The 26412-nt window shown below is 45.6% G+C and overlaps 1 protein-coding gene across 7 annotated transcripts in view; it reads left to right on the plus strand.

The window, feature by feature from the left end:
• MICAL2 (microtubule associated monooxygenase, calponin and LIM domain containing 2) overlaps positions 1 to 26412 on the plus strand; it is a 264175-nt gene that overhangs the window by 124597 nt on the left and 113166 nt on the right. For 6 of the 7 annotated variants that reach the window (XR_011168915.1, XM_069091238.1, XM_069091233.1 and 3 more), the window contains exons 15-22: positions 7069 to 7137; positions 9101 to 9250; positions 11226 to 11348; positions 12865 to 13083; positions 13679 to 13780; positions 14786 to 14896; positions 18897 to 18983; positions 26198 to 26305. Coding sequence is in view for 6 of the 7 variants with exons in the window: in XM_069091238.1 (XP_068947339.1) it covers positions 7069 to 7137; positions 9101 to 9250; positions 11226 to 11348; positions 12865 to 13083; positions 13679 to 13780; positions 14786 to 14896; positions 18897 to 18983; positions 26198 to 26305 (969 nt within the window). In the remaining variant the exon portion in view is untranslated. The remainder of the gene's footprint in view (positions 1 to 7068; positions 7138 to 9100; positions 9251 to 11225; positions 11349 to 12864; positions 13084 to 13678; positions 13781 to 14785; positions 14897 to 18896; positions 18984 to 26197; positions 26306 to 26412) is intronic. The other variant, XM_069091237.1, reaches the window with a different exon arrangement.

Genomic DNA, 26412 nt, shown 5'->3' on the forward strand with positions numbered 1-26412 from the left:
AGGTGTTAAATATCTACTAGCTGGTGCCTCTGGTCTTACTCATTGCATATCTTATTTTTGTGACCTGCTTATTTTCTCTTCACTACATTCATACAGATCCCTCTTCTTCATAATTTCTTACAGCACAATGCTGTTCTTGTATCCGTCTATCCCATTCCCTAGCTGATGAAGACCTGTTTCGTCTCTATGTCTTTGCCACCACAAAAAGTGCTGCTGTGAAGATTTGGGTGTCTGTGGGGCCTTTCTTCCTGTTTTTCACCTCCTCTGGGTACATATGTCCAGCTGTGGGATTTCTGAGTTAAAGGAGAAGTCATTTTCACTGTGTATGTATTTGCTAGAAGCACATCGCCTTGACTCTCTCCCCCTGCATATTAACAACCCGTTTCCCTGAAACCTCTGACCTCTGATGCAGATGCCAGCCAGGCCCCTATCTTTGGATTGATGTGATTTCACCAGGGGGCATGGAGCTAGAAGGCGTGTTTTTGCTACCAGTCTATGCCACTCTAATCCACACGGGATTGTTGGCCCTGTCACCATGTGCTCAGAGGACTTTGTCCTAGCAGAGCCACCAAGGTGTGATAGATTTCAGAAACTCTTTTGTTCTCATTCGCCTGACTGATCTTTCCCTTGCTGGACATACCTGCTGCACTGACTCATTTCCTCATTGGCAGCTCAGGTGTATTTGTCATTTCCTCATTGGAAAAATGAGGCTTCCTAGAATTCCAAGTCTCCTGGCTGGAAGGGACATCAGAAGTCATTTAATCCAACCCTCACCTGAATCGGCAACCCCTTCTGCCCCAGACGAATGGCTATCCAACATCTGCTCGGTTCCATCAACCATAGCAACCTCTTTAACTGGGAACTTCTCTTATTTGTCACATCACTTTCTCCTGAGCCAAAATCGGTCTCCAAATAACCTCCCATCCTTGAGTCTGCCTCTTCCTTCCTAGCCCTAGTTAAACAAGCCTAAACCCTCGTATACATGACAACACTTGATGTATTGTGTTTTGGTCGGGTCATCTTTAATGTGGGTTCCTTTCGTTCTTGAATGACGCAGCTTTGAGGGCCTGCACCATTGTAGCCCCTCTCCTTGGGACGTGCTGTCACTGTCCACGATGTGGTACTCCAGATGGGTCAGAGCAGGTTGGTACAAGGGTCACTCCTAGACTCTGTGCTTCTACTAAAGTAGCCTCAGAACACGTTATTCTTTTCTGGCACCTATGTCATGATTCATATTGAGCTTGCATTCCACTGAAGTCCCCAGGTCTTTTTCCCATCTTCAAATCATCCCTATCAGTTGAACTTTATGCCTTTGAATTTTGGAAACCCAAGTACATGACCTTGTGGGTTTTTTTTTTTTCATTTTAAATTTCCTATTACTAACTTGTCCCATTGTCCCAGCCTCTTAAAATCTCTTTGTCATTCATTTAAAAATGTGATGTTTGCTATTTGTTCATATCTTTTGGACATGAGAGGCTCCTAGCCCTATCCCTTGAGTACTTCACTAGAGACCTTCAAGGTGATATTCTAGCCTCAGTCATTCATCCAATTCTAAATCCACAGAATTAATCTAGTTTACATCTCTAGTGCCTCCTTATCTAGCCTGATTTGGTTGGGCTCAATGTCATCTAACATTCTTAATATAATGAGGGTTTGCAACATGTGTCTGATGTCCCTTAGGGCAGCCCACCTTTTCCCACAGAGCAGGACCAGTGGTAGCCAGGGATAGAATGAAAACAAAGGTAAAACCAAAAACACACAAAGTTAATTCAATTAAAAAAATAAACCTGACTATGTCCAGTATCCAGACCTGTGACCACAGGTATGTCATTTGAGTTGACCCTGATCCACAGAAATTCCATCTGTGTAAAAGAGCACTCAATGGCTCTGGGAATCTCCCTTGGTAGACTAAGCTAGCCCAGGGCAGAAGCCTCATCCTTCCCATTGCTAACTCTCTGACTGCAACATAACTTTCCAGCCAGATGGCGTGTTCATATCTGTTCCACACTCAGTTCCTGCTAAACGGGACTCCCCTGCCAGGTGTCTCCTTGTCTCTTATCCTGCCCTCTCCCACCTTCATGACTTTTCTCCATGCCATCCCTGGATGAGGATGGATTCTCCCTTTTACCTGGCTGTTGAAATCCCTACTTTTCTTCCAAGCTAACATCAGGTGTTCCATCCTCCATCAATCTGGGCATGATCTCCTCTCAGCTGAAAGTAACTTCCTCTGGTTACTAGACCTGCTCTTAATGCTCAATCCCACACTGCCATGTATCATACTTGTATATGGACTTTGTTCCCCTCCCCACCCCCACCCATAGTCCTTACCTGCAGAGACTTCACCATTTAAAAAAATCTCTTTATCCCCAGACTGAACACAGCGCCTTGCAAAACAATCTGCAAGCATTTATTAAGCACCTACTATATACCAGGTACCATTCTAGGCACTGGGAATGCAAAGACTGTAGCTTAATAGATCCTACCATCCTCAGATAGCTTCCTTTATTGTGTGGGAGACAATACACAGAGAGAGAGATACACACATGTGTTACCGAAATTTAGTTGAAGTCATCTAGCATAATCTCATTTTGTTGAGCCAAGAGAAAGGAAGTGGTTGTGTTCAGAATCAGGCGGACCTGTCCCAGGGTATCTAGAAGTAGGGCACATTGCCAAGGGTTGGCAGGCTCAGCCTGGGGAATTGCTGTCTTCAGGCTGCTCCTCTGTTTGCCTTTTCTCACTGCTTCCATAAGGGAGCCGCATTTATAGCGGCATTAGGTATTTAAAAACTAAGCATGTTTGATCGTTAGAATCTAAGTTCCTCAAGGTGGGGACACATGTGGTTTTAAAAAAATTTTTTTGCTTTTAACTTTCTTTTAACCCTGGTACTTAGCACAGTGCCTGCCTGGCACAAAGAAAGTGGTTAATAAATGCTTGTTGCTGACTGATGGACCTCCAGGCATCCCATCTGATTTAAGGACTATTTTTTTTAAACCTCATTTTTATGGAAATGCCAGTTTTCCTTATTGTGTTGATAGCCTGACCGTAGGTGAAGACTTGAATTGGCCCTGCAGCTTCCACAGCCACACAGGGCAGTGGCATCACTATAAAGGGCCAGGACTATCTCTTTCACCTGGCCCTGCCTGCCCGGAGTCCTTCCTTCCCATCTGGGCCTCTAAGCCCTGGATGACTCCATCCTGTGTCCCCCACTGTTGTCAGCACATGTTGCCTGAACGTCACTAGCTATTTTCCAATTGGCTGACTGCCACTATTTTGTAAAAAAAAAAACCAAAACCTTTTCCTGAGTGACCTAGATCCTGACCCACAGTGGACAGACAAATGGGCTTTTCTTTTCTTTTTTTTTTTTTTGGAAGCCATTTGGGGTTGACTTGCCCAGGGTCACATAGCTAGTAAGTATCTAAAGTCAGATTTGAACTCGGGTCTTCTTCACTCCAGGGTAAGTACTCTATCTACTGGGCCACCTAGCTACCCCATAATGGGCTTTTATTATGTTAATGCCTCTGCCTTTGAATCCTCTGGAGAAAAAATGGGTATGTCCATCTTGAGCCCTTCCTAATTCGCCCTCATACTGCTCCCACCGTAGCCCACCTGCCCCTTGTAGAGAGGGGTTAGTGTCCTGGAGAACCTGAGAACAGTCCCAGAAGTTTTTGATAAAGCCAGAATTGGTACATTTTTGTTCTTTAGGCTCAGGATGAAAATAAGTTCAGGAAGACCCTAGGGCATTGTAGGCTTATTAAAGAAAAACCTCTGACTGCTCAAGGCATGGCCCTGACTTTTGGAATTGAACGAATGAGTGAATGGACATTTGATAAAGTCTTTCTGTTAGTGAAATCAATAAGTATTAAGCACTAATGTCCCGGGCACTGGGCTGGCAAAGAGAAAGCAAGTAATGAAAGGCCAGCAAGATCTCAGTAGAGCATCAGTCTAGCCCAGCATTCCTCACTGGTCTTGGAAATTGGCCTGGTGTGGGGGCTTTCTCAAAATACATCCACCTAAAAGTGAGAGAAAGCATCTAAAAGAGTCGGTCATTTCTGCTGTAAATTACCAGGAGCTTGGAGAAGAGAAAGGTCCTTTCAGGCGTCTCATGGTAAAGCCCAAGCACACGTAGCATTTCCCTGGGGGGATGATGGTGGCCAGGCCAGGCCCCAGCAGCAGGAAGGTCAGTCTGTGAAGGCCTCAGCAATCATTTTAGACCAGGCTCGCTCGAGGGGGTTAAATCTGTTGTCAGGTGGCCACAGGTTAGTTAACTTTTTTGCTGTAAAAGAACTAACTGTGGCTCGTGGAAGCCTCAACTCCATTGGCAAAATCTGACATCAATTTCTGGCTTGGTCATGGAAAGCCTGTGTATTTGGGGCAGGTCATTTCATCTGTAAATTAAGTGGACTGAATGAGATGACCTCTTGGGATTCCTCAGTTTGCAAAGCTCTTTACATGCGTTATCTCATTTATCAAGGCAAATCAGCCAGTATTTCCTAAGCACCTTTACACTTAACACTGGGGATAGGAAAGGCAAAAAACAGCCCGTGCTCTCAGGGAGCTCTGTCTAATGGGGGAGACAACATGCAGACACCTTTGTACAGACCAGCCATGGACGGAGTAAATGGGAGGCAGTCTGAGAGATATGGCCCTAGCTTTCAGGGAATCATCAAAATCTTCTTGGAGAAGGTGGGATTTTAGCTGGGACTTGAAAGAAGCCAGGAGGCAGAGGTGTGGTAGGAGGGGATTCTCTAGGCATGGGGGATAGCCGGTGAAAATGCCCAGTGTAGGGAGATGGAGAATCTTTAAGGAGGTACAGCAATGAGACCATGGTCACTGGGTCACAAAGTATGTTTAGGGGAGTTGGGTGTTAGAAGACCAGAAAGGCAGGAAGAGGCTTTTCCCAACAGCCCTGTTGGGCAGGTGCTATGTATCTCCATTTTAAAAATAGAGGCCAACAGAGTTTAGGTAACTTGTCCGAGGTCTCATGCCCAGGAAGTGTGTCATCTGGGGAGGTAGAATTCAAACTCGGGTCCTCCTTACTCTGGCGTCTAGTGCTGCCTGTCCTCAAAAATGCAGTGTATACTTCTTTGAGTAAAAGCCAAGTCACACTGGAAACTGAGCAAACAGAATCCGTGCCAGTGTCTGCCTAGTGGGACGTTGTGTCCTAGCTGAATCCTCAGGTCTCTTGCCCCAAAGGTGCTGACAGGCAAGGGGGCTGGTTGGGTGACCTAGCCAGGCTCTAGGAGACCAGGAGTTGGGTATAAGATCATCTGTTTCTCTTGGTGTTTGCCCAGATGCTGAGGTTGAAATAATTTTCATTCCCAACACGATGATTTATTATGAACAGAGAAAACCATAAGGTGGAACGCAGGGCTGTTTGACCAAACGTTTTTGTGCTGCCCCAAAGAGTAATTGGGTGCTTATAAATAAATGAAGGATTATGCCATTTCCTAACTGTTAAAAAGGAGTATGCTGAACACACTGTAGGGATTGGAAGGGTTTAGGCCACAGGTTCATGCATAGAAATGAAGAAATGCACCTCCATACTTTCCAGCCTGGCTTCCTACATTTGGGCTTTGGTCAGCAGTATGAGGTACGTTTTGATAACATGGACCATGCCAGCCGTTGATCCACAGATGGGGAAGTGATCTCAAATGGGCTGTTACTGGACAGAGTGTGCCTGAATTTGGCAGAGGCAAGCCCTCTATGGAGAGGTAGTAGAGAGGGCAGTTAATAGCCTTTCAGGCACACCCCCATTTCATGGTTCCTTTTCATAATACTAAGCCCACAAAAGGTCAGTGTATTCCTCAGCTCCCTCCATCAAAACCCATCTAGGGAGTTGCCTGAGGGCTCAGAGAGGGTAACCTGCCCTTGGAGAGATCATCCACTCAGGGACCCTGGATCTAGAGTTGAAAGAGACCTATCTGATCTGTCTGCCTCATTTTTACAGATGAGGAAACTGAGGACCCAGGGGAGATTAAGTGACTCCCCTGAGGCCACACATTATGTGTTAGAGGCCAATTCCTACTCAAGTTTCTTTCCACTGTGCCAGGCTGCTTCTCAGGCAAAATTTGAAGCCAGATCTCCAAACTTAACACTAAGCCAGGCGATATCTAAATACCCTCCTCGGTAACCAGTTTCCATGCTTTGGCATTCTGATAGGTGACGTCTTCCCTCACCCTGATGACACCTTCCCATGACACATCCATCTCCTTCCTCCCATCCCCTCCTCTCTCTAACATTCTTTTGGAATGATCCCTTCCCTATTTGTGTCCAGTTAGCCCAAGAAGCACATTAGGCATGGTATTCCTGCAGAGGAGTGGGAGTCCATATCTAAGGTGAAGGAAAGCACATTTTCATAAATCCATTTTCTTTTTTTTATCTCCTTAGAAATGAATACCAATGCGGTGCTTAATTTCTGTTTTCATGGAAATTGCGCTGCATAGTGTCTCCTAGCAATGCTCTCAATCTAGGCAAAGAATGCCCTGGAGAAATTTTTTTTTTTAATTCATTTTCATTATTGTCCCTTTTCGAAATAATGATCAAATGTTTCTTTGTAGACTGATCAGAAGTGGTTTCCAGGTAGCTGTGATAATGAGAGTGCTAAGTTTTGCCTTCACATTCTGAGTCCTTCCATTTCTCAGATTCTGGCCCAGAGCCCCCAAGAGAGGCCGACAATATCTCAGGCCAGCTTCCTTGTTTTTCCTCAGTGCAGCCATCCTAAGTCATATTGTCGAGCCCTTTTGTTCAGAGACTAGGGTGACTAAGTCTGTGATTTTGTTGCTAGTGAATATACAATGAGTATGATGAAAGCCAAACCAGCATAAACCTTAGTTTGGAGACACAGGCTTTGGGAGACCCAGCAACGTAAGCCAATGCCGTTACCTGTTTTGAGAAAGAAAGTCTTTCTGGTTACTGATTGGAGCAGTCCTCTACGATTGTTCTCAGAGGCCTAAAGTCATGTTTAGGGAAGGCCTGGGTCTTCCTTCCCAGGAATGTTTTTTTTTTTTTCAAATTCTTTAGAAATAGTTTGTTCTGAACCAGGTATATGTATTTCTTTGGATGTTCCAGGTAGAGAACCACACGGAAGAAAACGACATGAATAAGCGAAGACGGAAAGGCGTAGACAATTTGGAAGAGGTCAGTATTTTCAGCACTTCTGTGAAACTCACCAAAACTAGCCTGGGAAGAAGGTCTGAAGCAGTTTCCTTTCTCCCCAGCAGTGAGCCAACTGCTAAGATACCCATGCACCATTTACCTTGGTGACCTTTGACTGCCAAGGTCCAGGGAGCTGTTTCTCGACTGAATTAGTAATGATAGGCTCATAGGGCCAGAGTTGGAAGGAACCTCAGGGGCCATTTAATCCAATCTATCCATTTTACAGAAGAGGAGACTGAGACCCAGATGGGATCGGAGAACATAGTTCTATCTAGTTCTACTCTCTTATAAATGAGATCACTGAGGCCCAGAGAGGTTAAGTAATTTGCCTGAGGTTGTAATTATATAGTAAGTATGAGAAATGGGATGTAAATCTTGTTCTTCTTACTCCATAACTTGTTCCCTTTCTCTGCCTCAGTTATGCCAGATTCTTGGACATCCCACTGAACTGAATTCCAACTTGGATTAGAAAGTGACCTTCTGATCTTTTCTAACATATCAGAGTTATGATACTTCCAAATGTTCTTTCCCTTAGGGCTTAAAAAAATTAAATGACATTTTCTAGGGTAACCCCACTTTATTATTTTGGAGATGTCCTTTCTGTTATCTTCTCACCTAGTTGCTGCCATTTTCCTCTCTAAGGAAAAGGACCACCGTGCTGATGGGGCCACTGTTAGCACCCCTGAAATTGGGTCCAGGTAGATGTAACGCCATGAACAAACAGCTTTCCAGAGGATGGCTGCTGTGAACAGCTTTTAAGGTTCTGATTACACAGCATAGTGAACACTATTTATTCCATAACAAATCAAAGCAAAACATTCACAGAAAATCAAGGTATAGCATTCACAATATTACAGCTTATCACAGAAAATCACAATATAGTATTCACAACAGCTTATCATTAGAATGGCCACATAGTTTCCACCATAGTAGCTGCAAAGTTTTGAACAGAGAACAATCATCTCAAAGTACAACAGTCAAAGTCTTCCACTCATGGGGCACACTAAGTTAACTCAATCAGTCACTTATTCAGCAATCAATTACCAAGTGTCATTAATCACTAAGTACAATCATTAGAAAATACAGACCCTCCACCCCTACATCACTAGTAGAGAGGTCTTTTCATTTTGACTCAAGGCAGGCAACTCCTACCTGAATCCACCAGTCACCTGGATTCAAAGGCATACAGTTCCTGGTTCCTTGTCCAGCTCTCCGTGTAGGTCCTGCTCCACATTGAAGTTCACAAGGTCCAGTCCATCTCACATCCTTCATAATTTCTGTTCCCGGGAATTCAAGGCTCAACCAAGCCACAAACAAAGTCTCAGCATCCCGGGCATGCTTCCTCAGTCTTCTGCAGCTCGTTTAGCAAATCAGAATCACCTTATCCAGCCTGAGGAAGAGGGAGGAAACTCCTGGACTCTTGGGCTCCTGGGCTCCTCTTCAGAAGAAGCTCTGCCACCATAAGTTCTCAGTAAATTCTGACTCAGTTCTCAATTCTCATTTCTCTTCTGTAGCTGCTCTGCTTCCAGATGCTGGTCCCAAGAAATTCTGACCCTTCCTCTCTAGGGCTTTTCCTTACATACACGCATTAGTTACTTCCTGTTTCAGCCAATCCCTTCCTATAATGTCAGAAATAGGGGTTCATACCTTCTGTTTCTTTCACCAAGGTTTGATTAGTTACTAAGTGCTAAGTACCTGCTTACATGCCAATACAAAATTACATTGTCATTACAGTGGAGAGATTCCCTTTTGTTAGCCCTGGATGAAATGACCTGTCCTTACTAGCTTTTTCTTGTTACTGTGGGTGCTGGAGGGAAATCTAACTCCAAACTCTGGCCTCCTCACAGAGCCCCCTTTCTCTATCTGGTGCTTTGAGGGAGTCTTCAGGGGTACCCAGGCTCCAAAATGTGATAATGCTTCCCTTCCCCCATTTTCACCCTGACAGACATCAAGCTTTTCTAGCCGAAGCGCTGGCTCATTTCGAGACTATGGCGTCGGGAAGGAAGGTGTGAATCAAAATAAAGTCAAGTCCATGGCCAACCAGCTGCTGGCCAAATTTGAAGAGAATACTCGAAATCCTTCTCTTCTGAGGCAGGTGAGTCACATGGCCAAGCACAGTGTCTTATGGGTGACCCTGACCCTGCAGGGAGATAGCAGAGATACACGGCCTAATGACAGGCTTCAGGTGTGTCTGAGGATCCCCACACGGATGTGGCATGTATATATACCTCCCAGGTGTACTGTGTGTGTGTCCTTGGGTGTATGTACTCAGCTGCCTGGGGCAGTGGGGGCAAGGGGGGCGCAGTAATAATCTATTCTGGGGGATCTGTCTTAGTACCTGGTGAAAAACTCCCATCCCAAACCCAACACCCTCTGTTTTGAAGCTCATAAAACCTTACTGATCTACCAGAATGTAGACCCGTCTCTAAAACATTTCCTAGAATTCCTTTCTTCCGCTGCCCCTAACCCTCATGCTCCCAACATATTAGCAGAGCAGGTAAGTACCTGGTAAGGCAAGAGAGCCATGTCCTTGCTTCAGTTTATAAACTTGAGTTTGGTTTATTAAGATTTCCCAGCCCTCAGAGGCAGTGTGTTTTGTTTTGTTTTGTTTTCGCTTTTTGGAGGGCAATTGGGGTTAAGTGACTTGCCCAAGGTCACACGGCTAGTGTTAAGTGTCTGAGGCAGGATTTAAACTCAGGTCCTCCTGACTCCAGGGCCAGTGCTCTATTCACTGCACCACCTAGCCGCCCCTTATTTACCTTTTTATTTTGCTTCAGAGGCAGTATTGAAGCTAGAGAACTGGTCTTCAAATCACTTTTTGCCTCTGACACCTATTGGCCATCTGACTCTGGATGAGTGACTTTGTCTCCCTAGCAGCAATCTAAGACGAAAGCTTTCCAAGCAGGTGCCAGTGAACCTTGGGAGAGGTAGTCTTCTCAATGGGAAATCCCTATGCCAGTGATATCACAGAGCCAGTCTTTAAAAAAAAATGAGATCCATCGCCTAATTTATTTTAGGCCCAATCGTAGTTCCTATTGGCCCTAGTCCTGTGGATCAGGGATTTTGCTTAGAATTGTCCTCTGCGTGATTCTGATCCATGAATTTCAGGAAGACCCAGTTGAGGAAGACCTGAGTTCAAATTCCACCTCACTTATTAACTGTATGACTCTGGACAAGCCACTTAACTGATGTTTGCCTCAGTTTCCTCATCTGTAAATGAGGAATGTGGGGATAATAATAGCACCTCCCTCCCAGGGTGGGTTGTTGTGAGGATCAAATAGGTAATGACCGTAAAACTCTTAGCACAAGTGCCTGGCGCATAGTAGGGACTTTATAGATGCTGGTTGTTATTGAGGCTGTCTTCTCGGTCACCACACATTCACAAGATGAGGCTTTTGGTTGCCCTGGGAGGATAGCAGAGGCTGGCTGGCCTATGCCAAAAAGCTGGACAAAGGTCTAGATCAGGATGATAAGTGGACCCCAGACAGCTGAGCTCTGGCCACACCATTCATGAGCTTGGAGTTAAACAGACCCTTGCTAAGGGCACCAGCCTGTCTCATTCCAAAGGGTTCTTTCTTCTGACCTGGGGAGGAGCCTTTGACTTTGGTGGGTGGTGGGGAGCCCACATAGAGGGGCCCACAGTGGGCAGCATGGAGACCCCATTTCTTCATCACAGATGGGCAAGTTACCATGACAAGGGGCAAAATTCCTGTTGCTTCTGAAAGGCCCCCTGGCTTCTCTTCTCCAACCTGCCCCTGCTTGGGAATCTGACAGAATTCCTTCCCTTCCCTTCCCTGCCTGCTCTGGAATTCCCATGCTGTCTGAGAGGAAGAAGCTTCAGCTCCTGATAGATACCTTGGCTGTTTGTGTTTCGGGGGAAGGCTGTGGTGGTCATGTTTCATGGATGGGCTGAAGCTCTTGGTTGCACCCCTGGCCCTGGCCCTGCTGCCTTGTCTGACCCTCTGTCATCTTCTCTTTGTTTCTTGCCTTCCATTGTCTTTAAGTCTGACTTACCTTTTGTTTTCATGTTTCCTACGGTTGCTCTTCTCCACTCAACTTTCTTCTCCAAGGCGCAAGCTCTTTCTGACCTAGGTAAGCCAGTCCTACACTCTCCCGCTGGCCCTCCTGTTAATTCTCGCTTTGCTAAGCCAGAGGACCCTCCACCCAGCCCATCATCTCCTCTCAAAAGGCAGGTAGGGTTACATCTTCATTCTCACTTCCAACCTGGCAAGGCTGATATTTCATTTCAGAAGGGAGGGAATCATGGGCCCTTCAGGGTAATCCCCACTCCATCACCCACACTGTCTGACCATTACTAATATCACAAGGGATAAACTTTGATGTACGGCAGACATCCTTCTTTATCCATTAGCCTGACACTCATTTATCGTGTATTTATTGAACACCTACTGTGTACTTGTTAAGGAAGAAAATCCCACTGCGTTTGATTATTTTGTTCAATTGCCTTGTGGCAGATATTTTTTCAAAGACTAGAGATGTACAGCTTCCTGGAAGAAGGAAACACTTGTGAGCTGGGGGGATTAGTTTAGTGGTTCATCTTCTGTTCTCCTGAAGAGGAACCAAGTAGGGTAGGAAGGAGGCCGCGTAGCAGTCAGAATGTGGTGTGGTCGTTAGCAGTGGTCTCCCTGTGGCAATGGTAGGACAGTGGGATGCTGAGCATCTCTGCCAACTTTGGATTGGGTGGTGGGGGGCAACGACACGTTGGATTCTTGGATTCCGGGATGGACTTGACAAGCTTTGGAAGACTTCGCCTTTCTACTTATCTCTAATAACAGTATTAGGAATTGTGTGTGTGTGTGTGTGTGTGTGTGTGTGTGTGTATTTGTGTGCTTGTATAAAATCCCATTTTTCCTAGTGGGAATCAGGTGATTTTACTGATATGTCTTAGACTTTCCATGAAAGGAGAGTGTGGTTTAATAATGACTTTTTTTTTTCTAATACCTTTTTTAATGGAAAGGTGGCACAGTGGATTGAGTTCCAGTCCTGGAGTTAGACTCATTTTCCTGATTTCAGTTCTGGCCTCAGGCACTTACTAACTAGTCAGTGGGACCCTGGGCAAGTCACTTCACCCTGTTTGCCTCAGTTTCCTCCTCTGTAAAATGAGCTGGAAAAAGAAATGGCAAATCACTCCACTATCTTTACCAAGAAAACCCCAAATAGGGTCACAAAAAGTTGGACACGACTGAAATGACTCAGCAACAAAAACAACAAAGTTTTTTATAAATACTAGCTATTATTAACCTCAGCCCCTCATTTTCCAGATGAGGAACCTGAGAGGCCCAGGGTGGTTCAGAAAAGAAGCTAGCATCAGCGGGAGATTAGGTCCTATACTCTCTGACTGCAGAGCCAACCTTCTTTCAGTGGCCTGGGGCCTCAGTTTCCCTTTAGATCTATGATCTGTGCCTTCTAGCATTTTATCTTGAGCAGATTATACTGGTTTTGGGTTGTTGGTTTTGTACAGGAGCTCATGAGAAGAGCTGACTTGTAACATACAAAAAAAAAAAGGCCATCATTTTCTGAGGCCACATCTGCCCAGCTGCCAGAAGTTAATAGCACCCTCTCTTCCTCATGACCTCTTTGTGAGTGTGTGTGTGTGTGTGTGTGTGTGTGTGCGCGTGCGCACATGGAAATGTGAGGAGACACTGTGGAGGGGAAGGAAGGCCCTTGCCCAGTTTCCCTGTTTCCTAGTTTCAGACACTAGCTATGACTGAGCAGGTGCTCAGGGAGTCAAAGGCTGCTTCTCCTGCTAATGATGGCCTGACCAGGCCTTTGAGAACTCGAGCCAAGTCGGACCTGCAGCCCTTCTACTCAGGAAGCCTGACTCCTGTGCCGTCTGCCAGTCCCGGGGCGTTTGCTCTCATTGGGACGCTGAGGCGCCTGCAGCACGTGGAGGAAAAGATTCACCAGGTGAAAAATGGACCCCACTCCCACTCCTCCTCCTCTGCTCTGATGTTAACTGACCTCTACCCCTTAGAGCCTCTGGCTAAATGTGCCATCCCCTTCTGTAGGAGCTCCTTCCCTTAATCTTCATGCTCTGATATTTCTATGAGCAAGCCTGTGAAAATATTCTAGCATTATGGTTTCCCTGGCCTTTCTCCTATCCTCAACTAAAGCTTCTCTGTCTTTCCCTCTCTCCCCTCTCCCTCTTTCCTTCTCCCCCTCTCCCTCTTTCCTTCTCCCCCTCTCCCCTTCTTCCTCTCTCTCTCTCCCCCCCCCTTGCTCTCTCCTCCCTCTCTTTGTCTTTCTCTGTCTACCTCTGTCTTTCTGTCTGTTTCTTCTTCTCTTCTCCTACCTGCTTGTCTTTCTCTGTCTGGCTCTATCTCTGCTGCTGTCTTTCCATCTTTATCTACCTCTGTCTGTCTGTCTCTCTTTGCCTATCTGTCTGTACCTATTTCCTTCTTTCTGTCTATCTCTCTGTCTCTGTCTCTCTGTCTTTCCATCGATCTCTCCTGCTGTCTGTCTGTGTCTGTTTCTCTTTCTCTATCTCTTTTTTCACCTGCAGAAGAGGGCTCAAAACTTAGCCAACAGGGAGTTTCACAAAAAGAATATTAAAGAAAAAGCTGCTCACCTTGCCTCCATGTTTGCAAGTGAGGACTTCCCCCAGGTAACTGTTGCATGATTGACTGGGACTCAGAGATTCCAGAAGCCCAGGGCCGCAGATAGACTGCTAGCTGGGCTCTGGGCTCCCTCCCTCCCTCACCCTTCAGAGCATGCTGGATCAGACACAATTCATCAGTTCTTCCCTATGGGCACTGGGCATTGTTTGGCACTTGGGAACTAGATCATTTTGCATTAGAATGGAAAATGCAGTGCTGTCCAAAGGGGGTAGCTATCAGCCTTGGAAAAATCTGGAAATTTGCGGGCTTACTCTTAATGAATTCAGGAGAAGAGAGAGGCTCTTTACAAACAGTTTTCCAGGATGTAGCAAGGCCCAGTGTAACCTCTTGGAGTCCCTCATTTGCTTTCAGAATAGATGTATTGCACTTTTTTTCCCTAGATGGCCCCTGGGCCCTGACCAGTTTGATAGCAACAGGTTTACTTGAATTGCCATTTATTAAAGGCCAGCAATGTGCCAGGCATCGTCCAAGACATTGGTGCTACATGGAACTCACATTCTGTCAGGGAGATTGCATGTGCACGTCCATGTGTATTGTGAAAATACGTCTAAAACAAAGACAAGATCATTTTGACATGGGATGGGTGCACGAAGTTTTTCATGGTGATGCTTGGGCTGTGTTGTTGCACCAAGTTTTAGAAGCTATTCTCAAGATGGTGGCCACAGAGATGGTCATCCCTCTCTTAATCAGCCTGTTGGCTGAGAAAGTAACCAATGTTTGGTTCCACTCAACCTGTTTTTTATTATGGGGGAGTGGAAATGGTTTGACCCTAACACAGCCTCCTGCCATCTAAATGGGAGCCAGATGAGGCCAATTGGATTCTAAGGGTGAAGGTCCAATCTTGTCCTTAGAAATGTGGGGGGAAAACTCAACAAATAACAGCTTCTCTCACTCTGCAAGAGTATACTCATATGCCTGCTTCATTCATTGTACCATGGACAGATGTGCATTTCCTCTGGAATAATCATTTTTCCTATTTCTATCCCTTGCAGAATAAACTGCTCACCAAAGGCTTTTCTCACTCCCACACCCTCCCTTCCTCTTGTCTTCCATCTCATGACTCAGCTGATGCTTCCTTTTCCTCTTCTTCCTCTGACAGAAAGGTAGTCATTTGTGATTAAATTCTGTCCTTTGTTCTGAGGTCTGCTGATGTATAAGTCAAATAGTTTGGGGGCCTTGCTAAGGGTGAAAAATGTCCTTAATGTAATGTGTGTTTATATTTTAACATAGATATAGAAATTATAAATATATGAATTATATACATATATATGTGTATAATTTTTTTTCATAGCAGTCAAAGGCATCATAGATTTATAGTCTTGTTTCTATGCATAGATGGGAACCAAGCAGCAAAACCCAATCTGGTTAGGAGGAAAAATATAGAGAACTGTGTTGCTAGCACTGGTTAAATAGATGATAAAATATTACAGAATAAAGAGCTCCCCTGGGATCTCAGGCACCTGTCTGTCCATTTGTTCTCACATTTATTTTTGTAATGAATGCGAATACTGTTGCTAACACAGGTTGTGCCAAGCTTTCAAAAAGCTTAGTTTCCACTCCCCGGTACCTGCAAACTGAATTCTTTACATGGGGATGGCAGGGGATCCTGTGGGATTTTGATACTCCTCAGGTTTGAAGCTGCATGGTGGCCTCTGACTGTGATATTCCAAGGATTAACTCTGAGGAACCTGGCCTGGGAGAATGAATCAGTGGTGACAGACTGAGAGATCCTCTAACAGTGAATCAGAACCAGGAAGTAGGAAGTTCATTATAGTGAAGGTGGCAACTTACAGCAATACTTTGTGGCCCCTGCTTTGCTCTCACAACCCTTTGACCATTTTGACCCCATTTGGTGAGGTCTCTTGGAGTGGTGGTGGTGTTGTTGGCAGCTAGGTGGTGAAGTGGAAAAAGTGCCAGACTTGGAGTCAGGAAAACCCGAGTTCAAATCTAGCCTCAGATACTAAGTGACCCTGGGCGAGTCACTTTACCCTGTTTGCCTCAGTTTCCTCATCTGTAAAGTGAGTTGGAGAAGGAAATGACAAACCATTCCAGTATCTTTGCCAAGAAAACCCCAAATGGGATCCTGAAGAGTCAGACATGACTGAATGACCGTACTACAACAACGACAGAGTGGGCCCTGGATGCAAGTTTCTCCTTTTTTGGTTGCATCCTGCTGAGAGTGATGCTGGGGGTGCTCTCTAAAGGGCTTTCCTAGACCCTTAACAGGCAGCAGCTTATCTGACCATTTAAGCTACCACCACTCCGTGGGGTTTTCTTCTTCTTGCTTCTCAGTACTAGCTCTGACTGAGTGTGCATTTTTGCCACAGTCAGAAAGTATAATGACCGAGCCCCCTCTCTGAATAAGGCTCAGTGTCTATGGCATACCCATCTCCAAGGAGGGAGGGAGGAAGGGAGGGAAAGAGAGAAAGGGGAAGAAAGGAAGAGAGAAAGGAAGAAGGGAAATAAATAGAAATGCAGGGCAGACCCTGTCTTGTCTCCATAGCCTCAGCCATCTGGATGGCCTCTAGCAGGAATGGAGGGGAGCAGGTGATAGAGCAGATTCCTGGAGAGAACACACCTTTCCCTCCAAGTGTGGAGTGGTCCAGACATGCTGCCCATCTGGAGAGCAGTGCAGATGTTAGATGTTCTCTCTAGCCAGGTGGATTATGAGGGCATAGTCTGTGTGTAATTAAGAGGATCCCCTTCTCCCCAGGCTTTTGGGAAATATGAACTTAATTAAATTAACAAACAACTGGGACAAACATGATTATAAACAAACAATTGGAAAAGGAAGTCCAGTGCCCTGCAGACCGTACAGTGTTACCCTGAAGCATACATACATGCATTTATGTGTGTGTATATATATACATATACAAACACACACATATACCTATACGTACATAAATATGTGTATAGATATTATATATATATACACATACATATAATACACAGATTAAAAATCGTGGCATGGGTTTGATCACTGTTTAGGATTATCTGCTTAGATGATCAGGATGAGACTGTGTAGATCCATGTGTGTTTGTGAATGCAGTACTGAAGCCCAGCAGACTGGAGTTTAGTCCTGGCCAGGCTACCCCAGGAGGATGCAGGGGAAGTACTGGACACTCACTTGGTGATTGCTCTGGGGTTCCAGGGCCCTCCTTGCCCGAGGATCAAACCAAGATGGGCAGCTTCCCTAGGGCAGGAGAGGATAAGCAGTGCATTTGATTCAACACCACGTTGGTGGAAAAGTTGAGCATTTGTTGAAAGAAAATATCAAGAAACCTGACCCTGCTGTGTGACCTTGGGGGCACCCCATGTCCCTTCTGTGCACCTTATCTGCAGAAGGAGGGGGGTCATCCCTCTCTCACCTGCTCCAACATTTTGTGGTTCTATTCCAGTGACACTGGAGTAGCCTTTAGGATGTCAGGGAAAGACAGACCTTGGAACCCAGACCTCAAAATAGGATCTCATATGGATGGTTAATATTTATAATACTTAAAGTATGTTTTCCAATAGTCTGTTTTAGGTGGCTAGGAACCAAAGCCCTGACCTAAGCTATGAGAATGGGGCATTCATTCCCCCTTGGAGCACTGATTCTAGATGCCCACACACTGGGGGTATACATTATTGCCCTGCGGCTTGTACCCCTGTAGATGGTTCCCCATCCTGAAGCAAGAAGAGGCTCCTTTTCTTGCCCAGCCCTCCATGGGCCCCCAGTCAGCTGACCTCTTCAAGGGAAAGTATAGCAACCCAATCACCTTCCCTAGCTCTTTCCTCCATCCTGCCCTTGACCCTGAGAGTTGTCCCCAAGTCAGGGCCTGCTCTCTGATGGAAAGGCAGGCCTTTCCCAAGGGTTCAGGTGCCATGGCCAGGGTTGTAGGGAGAGGAACCCTCCTCCTTCAGCTTGTCTGTCTCCAGGCCCACCCTCTGGGTGGGATCTGGCAGTTTGGCTCTGTGCACAGATACCTGGAGTTCATTCATTTAGCAGACCCAGAGGGCAGGGAAGGACAGCTCAAAAGCAGCTTGCTGGGGTGCGGCTGATCCTCCCAGGTAATAGGCTTGGCACCATGCAGCTCTTAGCAAACAGCTGTCAGTGGCCTTTACTGTCAGCCCTCTTGGCTTCATGGGACTCATCCAGGATCATCCATTCATCCAGCCTAATTCTTTTTATTACTTCTGAGGCTTCTCCTCAGAATGAACTTATTTTTTTTAAAGGACACACCCAAGAAAGGCTGGAAACATGAGACAAAAAGCATCAGCTTTGGGCCTAGGGAGTAATCTGAGAGTTGGCATCTGAAAAATCCCTTGAAGTGAATGATGCCCCAACCAGGTCCAGTTGCATCTTGGGTTCATGTTGCTCCCTGATCACCCTGCTGCCTGTTTTATACATATACCCTTCTTGTGCCAGCAGAAAATGTGGGGGAAGCCTCCCTCCCCCAAATCAAAAACAAATCTTCCATTCTGCCCTTCTCAAAAGTAATGAAAAACCCTGACCCTCTGATGATCCACTTTACTAGCTTCATACCCAGTAATTAAAGGCCTTTTTGATCTATTGAACATGGTAAGGTCATACTTAAAGCAGCAAGTAAGCCTTTGCCCATGAGTGCTATACAAGGTATATTTGATGAAAATCTTAGAGAAATATTCTGGGTCAGAGCTTGCAATAGATTCAAGAAGGAGCAGGGGCTGTGTTTAACTCAGTGTAACTCCCCATGCCCTCTTGGAGTATTTTCCAATGTCTACAAGCCCTTGGTCATTCATGCCAAGTTTCTTAGAACAAAAGTCATTGACTCATAACATGCAGAGCTGGCCAGAGCCTCTGGTAGTAGGTAAGTAGGACTGGGTTTGGAACCCAGCTCCTCTGACTCCAGGCCAGGGGTGTCACTCTGTTACTGCTCCAGGCCCCTCTCTCCATTCCCAAATATGCTCACCTCCAAGGCCCCTGGGTCACTTTTTAGCTGATCCCTTTTTTTATCCTAGAATTGCCGATGAGCAGCTGGAACGGGTGTGGAGGGGGATTGGGGAGAGTCCCAGCCCTTCAGCTATAGTCTTTGCCCAGGCCTCGGACATGCCCAGTCTGACCTTGCCTCTGTTTCACTGTAGTCCTTTGTGCCAGGAGCAGCTGGAAAGCCTAGGCCTCCTCCAAAGGTGGAATCTAAGCAAAAGTTATTTCAGCCAGACCCGAGCCAGGTATAGCCCGCGTTTGCCTGCATTTGTGCTCCTTTGGCTGCCCCTTTGGTTTGTTGTGTTGTATGTTGGCTTGGGGGCAAATGCATGTGTGAAAAGATGGCCCTGGGTGTCCTTTCCCTCCCCCTCCCATGCACATCCGTTTGATTTATTTATTCCTTTTGTGTTGCATGGCCTAGAAAGACTTTCAGCATTCCAAAGGACCTCAAAATACTAATTTCAAAGTTATACTATTGACAGAATAGGGCACCGTTTCTTTTGCAGAAGCCAGTTTCAAAGGAAAGACTTTGCTATAGTAGACCATGTGATGACATCTGCTGGCAGTGTGTGGCTTTGCAGTTTCTAACAAATGTCTGGACAAAAAGTGAAGACTGGGTCCATGGAAAGATGGGGTGTCCCTAAGGCATTGGGAGGGATTTCCCTATGACCCAAGGTAGTGTGGAGGAGGTGAAAGGTAGCTCTGAAAATGCAAAAGGGAATTGTAAAGTTAAAACAGATTGCTGGATGGGGACTAAGTTCCTATTAGGCATGGGAGAAATTGGTGTTGCCATATTGGAGAAGGCCATCTGTCCAGGTGTATCACTCGTGGGGCCTGCCTCGCTGCTAGGATCCCAGCGAATTCATGGAGTGGGGTTAAGGGGCAGAAGATTTCTTTGTGTGTGTGATTAGGGGGGGGTGTCTGTGGTGAAGTTAGACTTGATTTATAGTCAGTTTAACAGCAGACAAAGGTTCTGTGAAGCTAGGATAGAGTGAAGCCTTGGGATGCTGAGAGAAGATGCTTAGGCTGGGAGTTGTAAGACCTGCTTGTGGCCCTGGCTTGCTAGCTGTGATCTGGGGCCAGTTGTCTCCCCTCTCTAGGCTTCAGTCCCCTCACTTATAAAACGAGGGGGCAAGAATCAGTCACCTTCTCCAGTAGCACTATTCTTCTCTTAGGATAGAAAGGAAAATCCTTGGAACCCAGACCAAGAAAGAAAATCTCAGAGAGATAAAATACATTTTCTGATGCAGTCTCTTCCATGAATCTAGGAACAGAGTGGGGGAATTTCTGAGTTCAGAAGGCTTTCCGGACTGTTGTGCCTGCTGGGCATCCCTTTGCTTAAAACCTTGTTTCCTCCTTCAGTCTTGAGCTCTGTGGATATTATGTGTACAGAGAAGCCAGCAAAAGGCACTTACGGCATCCTCATAGAGAGCCAGTTTGGTGTGATGGGTAGAGCATTGAAGTTGGGGTCAGGAAGACCTGAGGTTGAATCCCTCCTTAGTCTCTTCCAGTCTCAGTTTCCTCATCTATAAAAGGGAGATAATAAAAGCACCAACTTCTTAGAATTGTTGGGAAGATCAGATGAGATAATAGATGTAAAGGCTTTTGTAAACCTTAAAGTATTTTTACCTTCTGATAAATATCTCTAGTGCCCCCTTTCCCAGACAAAAATATATTGTGTCATTATTTTGATTTTTTATGTTATTGTTGGTTATTACCAACACTAGTTATATGATCAGGAACAAGTAATTTCATCTGTCATTGATCCAGACAACTCTCAAGCTATAGATTGAGTTGACACCCTGTGTTGGGAGAAGGAGTTTCTAGACCAGGAGTTCCTCACAGATTAAATCATAGGTCCAGTCCTGTCCCTTCCCCCAAGAAAGGAAAAGGTGGTTCAATAACTGAAAAAAAAAAAAATAGAGCCCCAGGCTGAGTTTGTGTGAGCTAGGTAAACATTTGAAAGCCAGGTGATGACTTAGCATGATAAATGGCCTCATTTAGTCCTAAGTGGTCTGGCTTTGAGGGCCTCACTGAGCACTCTATCCCTGCTCTATGGAATGAACTGATCGCTCAGTGACCTTTCCTCAGCTCTGGGGAATTAGAGAGGAACTTGCTGCATGGGAACTGGGGTCTAGTGCTCAGTAAACTTCTGGCAGCCAGCTTGTCTGTGTTACTGCACTAGACCCTTTCACCCAGGATTCCAAGGTTCTGGAAATAAACACCCTCCTTCCTAGTCATCAGCCTTGGCCAAGCCTATAATGAACAGCATATGTTCCTTCTTGGAACCCCCAACTTGATTCACAGACATCGAGTCCTGATGCTGGGCTTTCACCCTTACCCATGAACCAAAGAAGAGTCAGATTGTAGAAGTCTCAACCTCTTGGGCAAATCATTTACCTTTCCCAGAATCAGTTTTTTCCTCTGTAAAATGACAGGGATTGGATTAGATGACCTCTAGGGTCCCTGACCATCTCCTAGATCTATGGTCTATGGTCCTTTGTTAAGGAACACAAATGTTTGCCTTGTTGAGCGAGCCACTTATATGTGGCCTTGTCAAAGCCCAGAGCCTTTGGCCTTAGGCATCCCAGGGCAGTTTTGTGTGGTGAGTGTTTGGTGCCCAGACTTCCTCTCCTGCATCCACTTGACCTGCCCAATGAGTGTGCTTCTCTGGATTTGTTGGCCACCTTTTCATGAGGACTATTCTGCTGGCCTGAGGATCCTGTCTGTTTCCCAAGATGGGAGGTCCCTATTTAATTCTGTTAAGTCATCAAACACAGCCATTGTGTGTGTGTGTGTGTGTGGGGGTGTTTATACAATAAAGAATTGCCCAACCTAATGTTTTTTCAAGCTAAGTGGTAAGTCATCACCCAACTTGTACTGTATGCCTTGAAGATCTCATCTAAGAAGTGAATTTCTCTAATGGGATGTCAGGAGATGCTTTTCTCCAGTGTTTTAAAACTTGTTTGGTGTTGTGCCTGGATTTCTGGGAGCATAGAATGAGTTCCAGCTCTGAGACCTCCAAGAGCTTCAGTCTCAAGTTCTCATATCTCAAGGCTCTCTCTCTATCTCTCCTCTGCCTTTGCTTGAGCTCAGGAGAGTGTTCTTTGGAAAGTGTTCCTTTATTTGACCTGACCCCTCCAGAGAGAAGAATGGAGAACAGCTCAATTCCTTAAGCTTTAAGTAGTATCCCATCGTCATGGTAGAAGCACCCATAACTTCTAATTTGTAGTCTTTCAGAATGGCAAGCTCCAGTCCTCCCAAATGTCATCTCTTGCCCTGCTCAGGTCTGATACCTAATGGAAAGACATAGTCCCAGGGGATAATTGGGCTTTGAACATCCACCATAAGCAGAAATTTCAGACAACAAAGGCCTTGGTCCCTCTTGGAGTTTCACTGATGCAATAATTCAGTTTCCACAGTGCCTGAGGCCCTCAGACTGGAATGAAATGTGGTACCATTTTCTAATCAGACCTTGCATGAAGTCATTAAATTACCCATCGGTTGAGTCAGCCTCCACTGGTGTTTTCCTTTGGAAGAGACTCAAACAGCTACGCCCATTGGGTAACATGGTTCTGTTGTCAGTAAATGCAGGAGCTGCTCATATGTTGGGCCAGTAATTTGTTGTCCTCCAAAGATAGGTGTTTGTCCAAATATAAACAGGGAAAGACTTTAAAGTAGGACCCGCTATCCCCTCTGGGAGTTGGGGTTATTGTGTGTGTGTATGTATGTGTGTGTGAAGTGCTTTTTAAAGCCCCTTAAAATGCTATAAAAATGAATTGTGATTATTGCTATAAAAGTCTACAGTTTTGGTAAGTGCTTCTACTAAGAATAAAACCATGTTATGTTTTAGAGAAACCGTTTCCCCTTTCTTCACATACACATACACACACACACACACACACACACTATCCAGGTGGCCATCAGTCCATTAACTGTATTAACAAGTAACTAAGCATCACTCACTGGACCCAGTTGTCCAATTCCAAATGCACTTATTTCTACTATTATCTAGCTCAAGTCCGACCATCTTGGCCACAAGAATTTCATGAGAGACTTTGTTGACTTCTTTGCTAAAATCCTTGCTAAGACCCTATTGTTCTGCTGATCTACCATTTTGCTAACCCTGTCTTTAAAAAGGAATCAAGCAACAAGATTTTAAGCATTTACTGGGCACTAGGGATACCAGGATCAAAAGGCAACAGTCCTTAATCCTCTAGAAGCTTGCATTTTATTGGAGAAAATAAAACTAAACTAAGGAAATACAAGATGATTTCAGGGAGGATAGGAGGCACTAATAGTTGGGAGATCATCAAGGATGGCCTCCTGTAGGAGGTGGTGTGTCAACTGAGCTTTGAAAGGAGTTCAGGCCTCTAAAGAAGAAAATGGGGGAGGTAGAGTTTTAGGGTGAGTCTATACAGAAACACAGAGACCGGAAATGAAAGTATCACATGTACAGAACAGCAGTTTGGACAGTAGAGTGCATGAACAAGAGTGATGTGTATTAAGTCTGGAAAGAGGATGGAACTAGATTGCAAAGGGCTAATGCCAAACCAAGGCATTTTCATTTGAGCCTGGAGGCAATGGGGAGCCACCGGCGTTTCTTGAGCTGATGAGTGACATGCTGATGAGTGACATGATCAGTCCTGTGCTTTAGGAATGTCACTTTGGAACTTGTAAAGAGGATGGGTTGGAGAGGGGGTGGACTTGAGTCAGGAGGACTTTATAGTCGATTTAGGAGGCCATAGAGAGTCACTGGGAGCTCCTCAGGCTGCTTCTTTCCATGACAGTTATTCATTGTTCCATCTACCATTGTTGCTAGTTGACATTCCTGCATTCACGGTACAAGTTACTCTCCTGGTTTTGCTTGTTTTGTATTCTCAACTCATGCCCATCTTCTCATGATTCTCTGAATTATTCCTTCATATTCAGTATTTCTTATAGAGCAATAATTTTCCATGAGAGTCACATACCAACCATGATTTGTTCAGCCATTCTCTGGGCAGTGGGCATCTGCTGGATTGGATTTTTCCCAGAGTTTTTTTTGTTTTGTTTTGCTATCATAAATAGTATTGCTATGAATATTTTGGGAATGGTAGAACCCTGCCCCACTCAAACCCTTCCTTGTAATAAAAAAAAAGCCAGTTAACCAATGCTTTTCCCATCAGTTTTACTTAAGTCCTGTTTTTGATGAGCGAGTGACACTTTCAGCCCCAAGTCTCTTTCCAGCCATATCTCCTGTATGTTGAAGGTTGTAGGAATTTGAGGCTGGTGCCAGGGAATTCCAGCCTCTGGTCTTGGGATCAGTGATAGGGTTCAAAAACCCATCATCCTGTGGGTTAGCTTACTGGTATTATTCAGATGGTTTGTTTCAAAGGACTTAGAAGATGAATAATGTGTTAATTCTTTCCGTAGACTTTGAGGTCTGCCCTGGTCCTTCTTAGGGAATGAACCCATTTGTGTTTGAAAAATTAGGCATCATGAGAAGGCTGAGAGGTCCTATTTAGTGGCAGAGTGGTCTGGGGAGGCTTTGGGATTGGCACGGCCTGAAACGTTTCCAAAGTTTGGTGGTCTGATGTGTAGCCATTTTCTAGGAGAGTGATTCAGGAGTGACTGAGTGACAAGAGTGATTCTGCCCCGTTGTTCCCGTCCTCACCCACTCCTGGCCTCTGGCTTTCCTGCCAACTTTCCTTCCACACCTTGCAGAGCCTTCATGCAGAAATCGCTGAACCCAGAAATCGTTGCCACCACCCCAGGCCATTTTCTTGGCTCCCATAATGTTTGGAGGCAGGTTGGCCCTGGGGATAGTTTTCATGAAGGCCTTCTTTTGAAAAGTTTCCTGCTCTGTGGTGTCCCATTCATGCTGGACTTGCCTCACTGGCAAGCTTGCCTCACCCTTTGAGATGCCCAAGGAGGCTGAATGCCAGCAAAAGGGGAGGAGCACAGAAGCCCCCAAGGAGGAGTGTGCCCTGGGGGTGGATGACTGGGACCAGCCCTGAGTGTTGGGGGGCCGGGGCAGTGTCTGGTTTGTTTGTTCTTTTTCCTGCAACTCCCATTCTTCCTCAGTTCATAGGGTACATTGTAAGGACTATGAACAGACAGAACATATTTTATTCCTCCTAGTTTCTTTGAATGAAACTTTTATATGAAGAGATAGGACAGGAGGTAAAAGATGGGAACGGGATAGATGAAGAGAGCAGGGTATAGAGAATGAAGATAGGGCATGAAGGATAGAGGACAGGGAGAAGAGACAGGTAAGAGAGACTAGATTTTGGCATTTCAGTAGTCAAAGGATCTCCCAGGTGAGGAAATTCCATCTACCCAGGCAGATTGTTCATACAGTGTTGCCTACTCTCTAACATGTGGACATACCTGAAGCAATATCTGTTGCTGAATTAGGAAAGGACTTTGAACAGGCCTCTTGTCTGTTTCCCCACTTCCCACCTGCTCTGACTCTGTCCTTACCCCAATTAGTTATTAGCTAGAAGCCTTTTGATTAGACCATCTCTGTTTAGTAGGGATTGAAGCAGGGTTAGGGACTCTGTGGTTTAGTATAAAGGACGCTAATATTAAGAAGCCTGAGTCGCTGTAATAATACTGGTTCACTTTTATTCGGGCATGTAGCTTAGTAGCTTTTAAGTCTGAAACTTAACGAGCGCCGAACTGCACCAGGACTTTTAGGACACTATTGTCTAATGCTCTAGTGAACACTTGAAGATTTGCAAAGAGCTTTATATGCATCTCCTATTTTGATCCTCACAGCAGTCCTTGTGAGGCAGGTGGCATTATTATGGGCTCAGAGAAGGTCGGTGACTCAGTGCTGGTCATATAAGCAGTGTCTGAGGCAGGATTTGAGGGTCGGGCACTTTATCTCGTAATAGCCGATCGCTATAACTCACCACGCTCCCAGCCGGACTTGGGGACCTTGGGCAAATCACTTCCCATCTCTGGGCTTTGGTTTTCTCCTTTATGATGAGATTGGACTTGGTAGTTACTCTCTGTGAGTCCTTTCTCTTGAGAACAACCGGGTGGTACGATGGAATGAGAAATGGACGTGAAATTAGGAAGACCCCAGACTCTGCTAACAGTGAGAAAGACGCTGGGCAAATCACAGAGAACTATGTGTGCCTCGGTTCCTCATCTGGACTCTGAGGTCCGTTCCTTCCGGCTCTAAATCTGGGAGCCTCTTCTGAGATGGCTCGATGCTGTTACAAGGCTACCTGCAATGCATGGGATTCTGTTCCTTTTGGTTTCAAGTCCCCGTTCCTTGCCGGGGGCCAGGAACACCCGCTGCTGCTTATGTGTTTGTGTGCCTCCCTCCTCTCCTGTCTGGTTTGCTTCTTCTCCCCCCGCCCCTCCCCCCATGCTCAACTGGCATCTCACTGTCCTTTCCTTAAAAAAATAAACTTTCCTCTTGCTTTTCTTCTCTTATCACTCAACTGCCTCTGTCACCCGGTAGATGACAGTAGGGAAAGTGTCTCGAGGAATAGGGGCAGTGGCTGAAGTTCTGGTCACTCTGTATATGAATGATCACAGACCCAAGACCCAGGCTGCTTCTCCAGAGCGGGTAAGGCTGCCTCCCCTTCCCCCCAATGACCTCTCCCTTGAAACAAAGATGTTGCAAGGCCTTCATCTGTTCAGAACCCTGGCTGTTCTGCCTTACATACTCTTAGA

This window comes from Petaurus breviceps, unplaced genomic scaffold (assembly GCF_028583685.1).
Source record: "Petaurus breviceps papuanus isolate PSGF00001 unplaced genomic scaffold, PetGlider_PUasm1.0 188, whole genome shotgun sequence".
NCBI classification, from domain to species: Eukaryota; Metazoa; Chordata; class Mammalia; order Diprotodontia; family Petauridae; genus Petaurus; species Petaurus breviceps.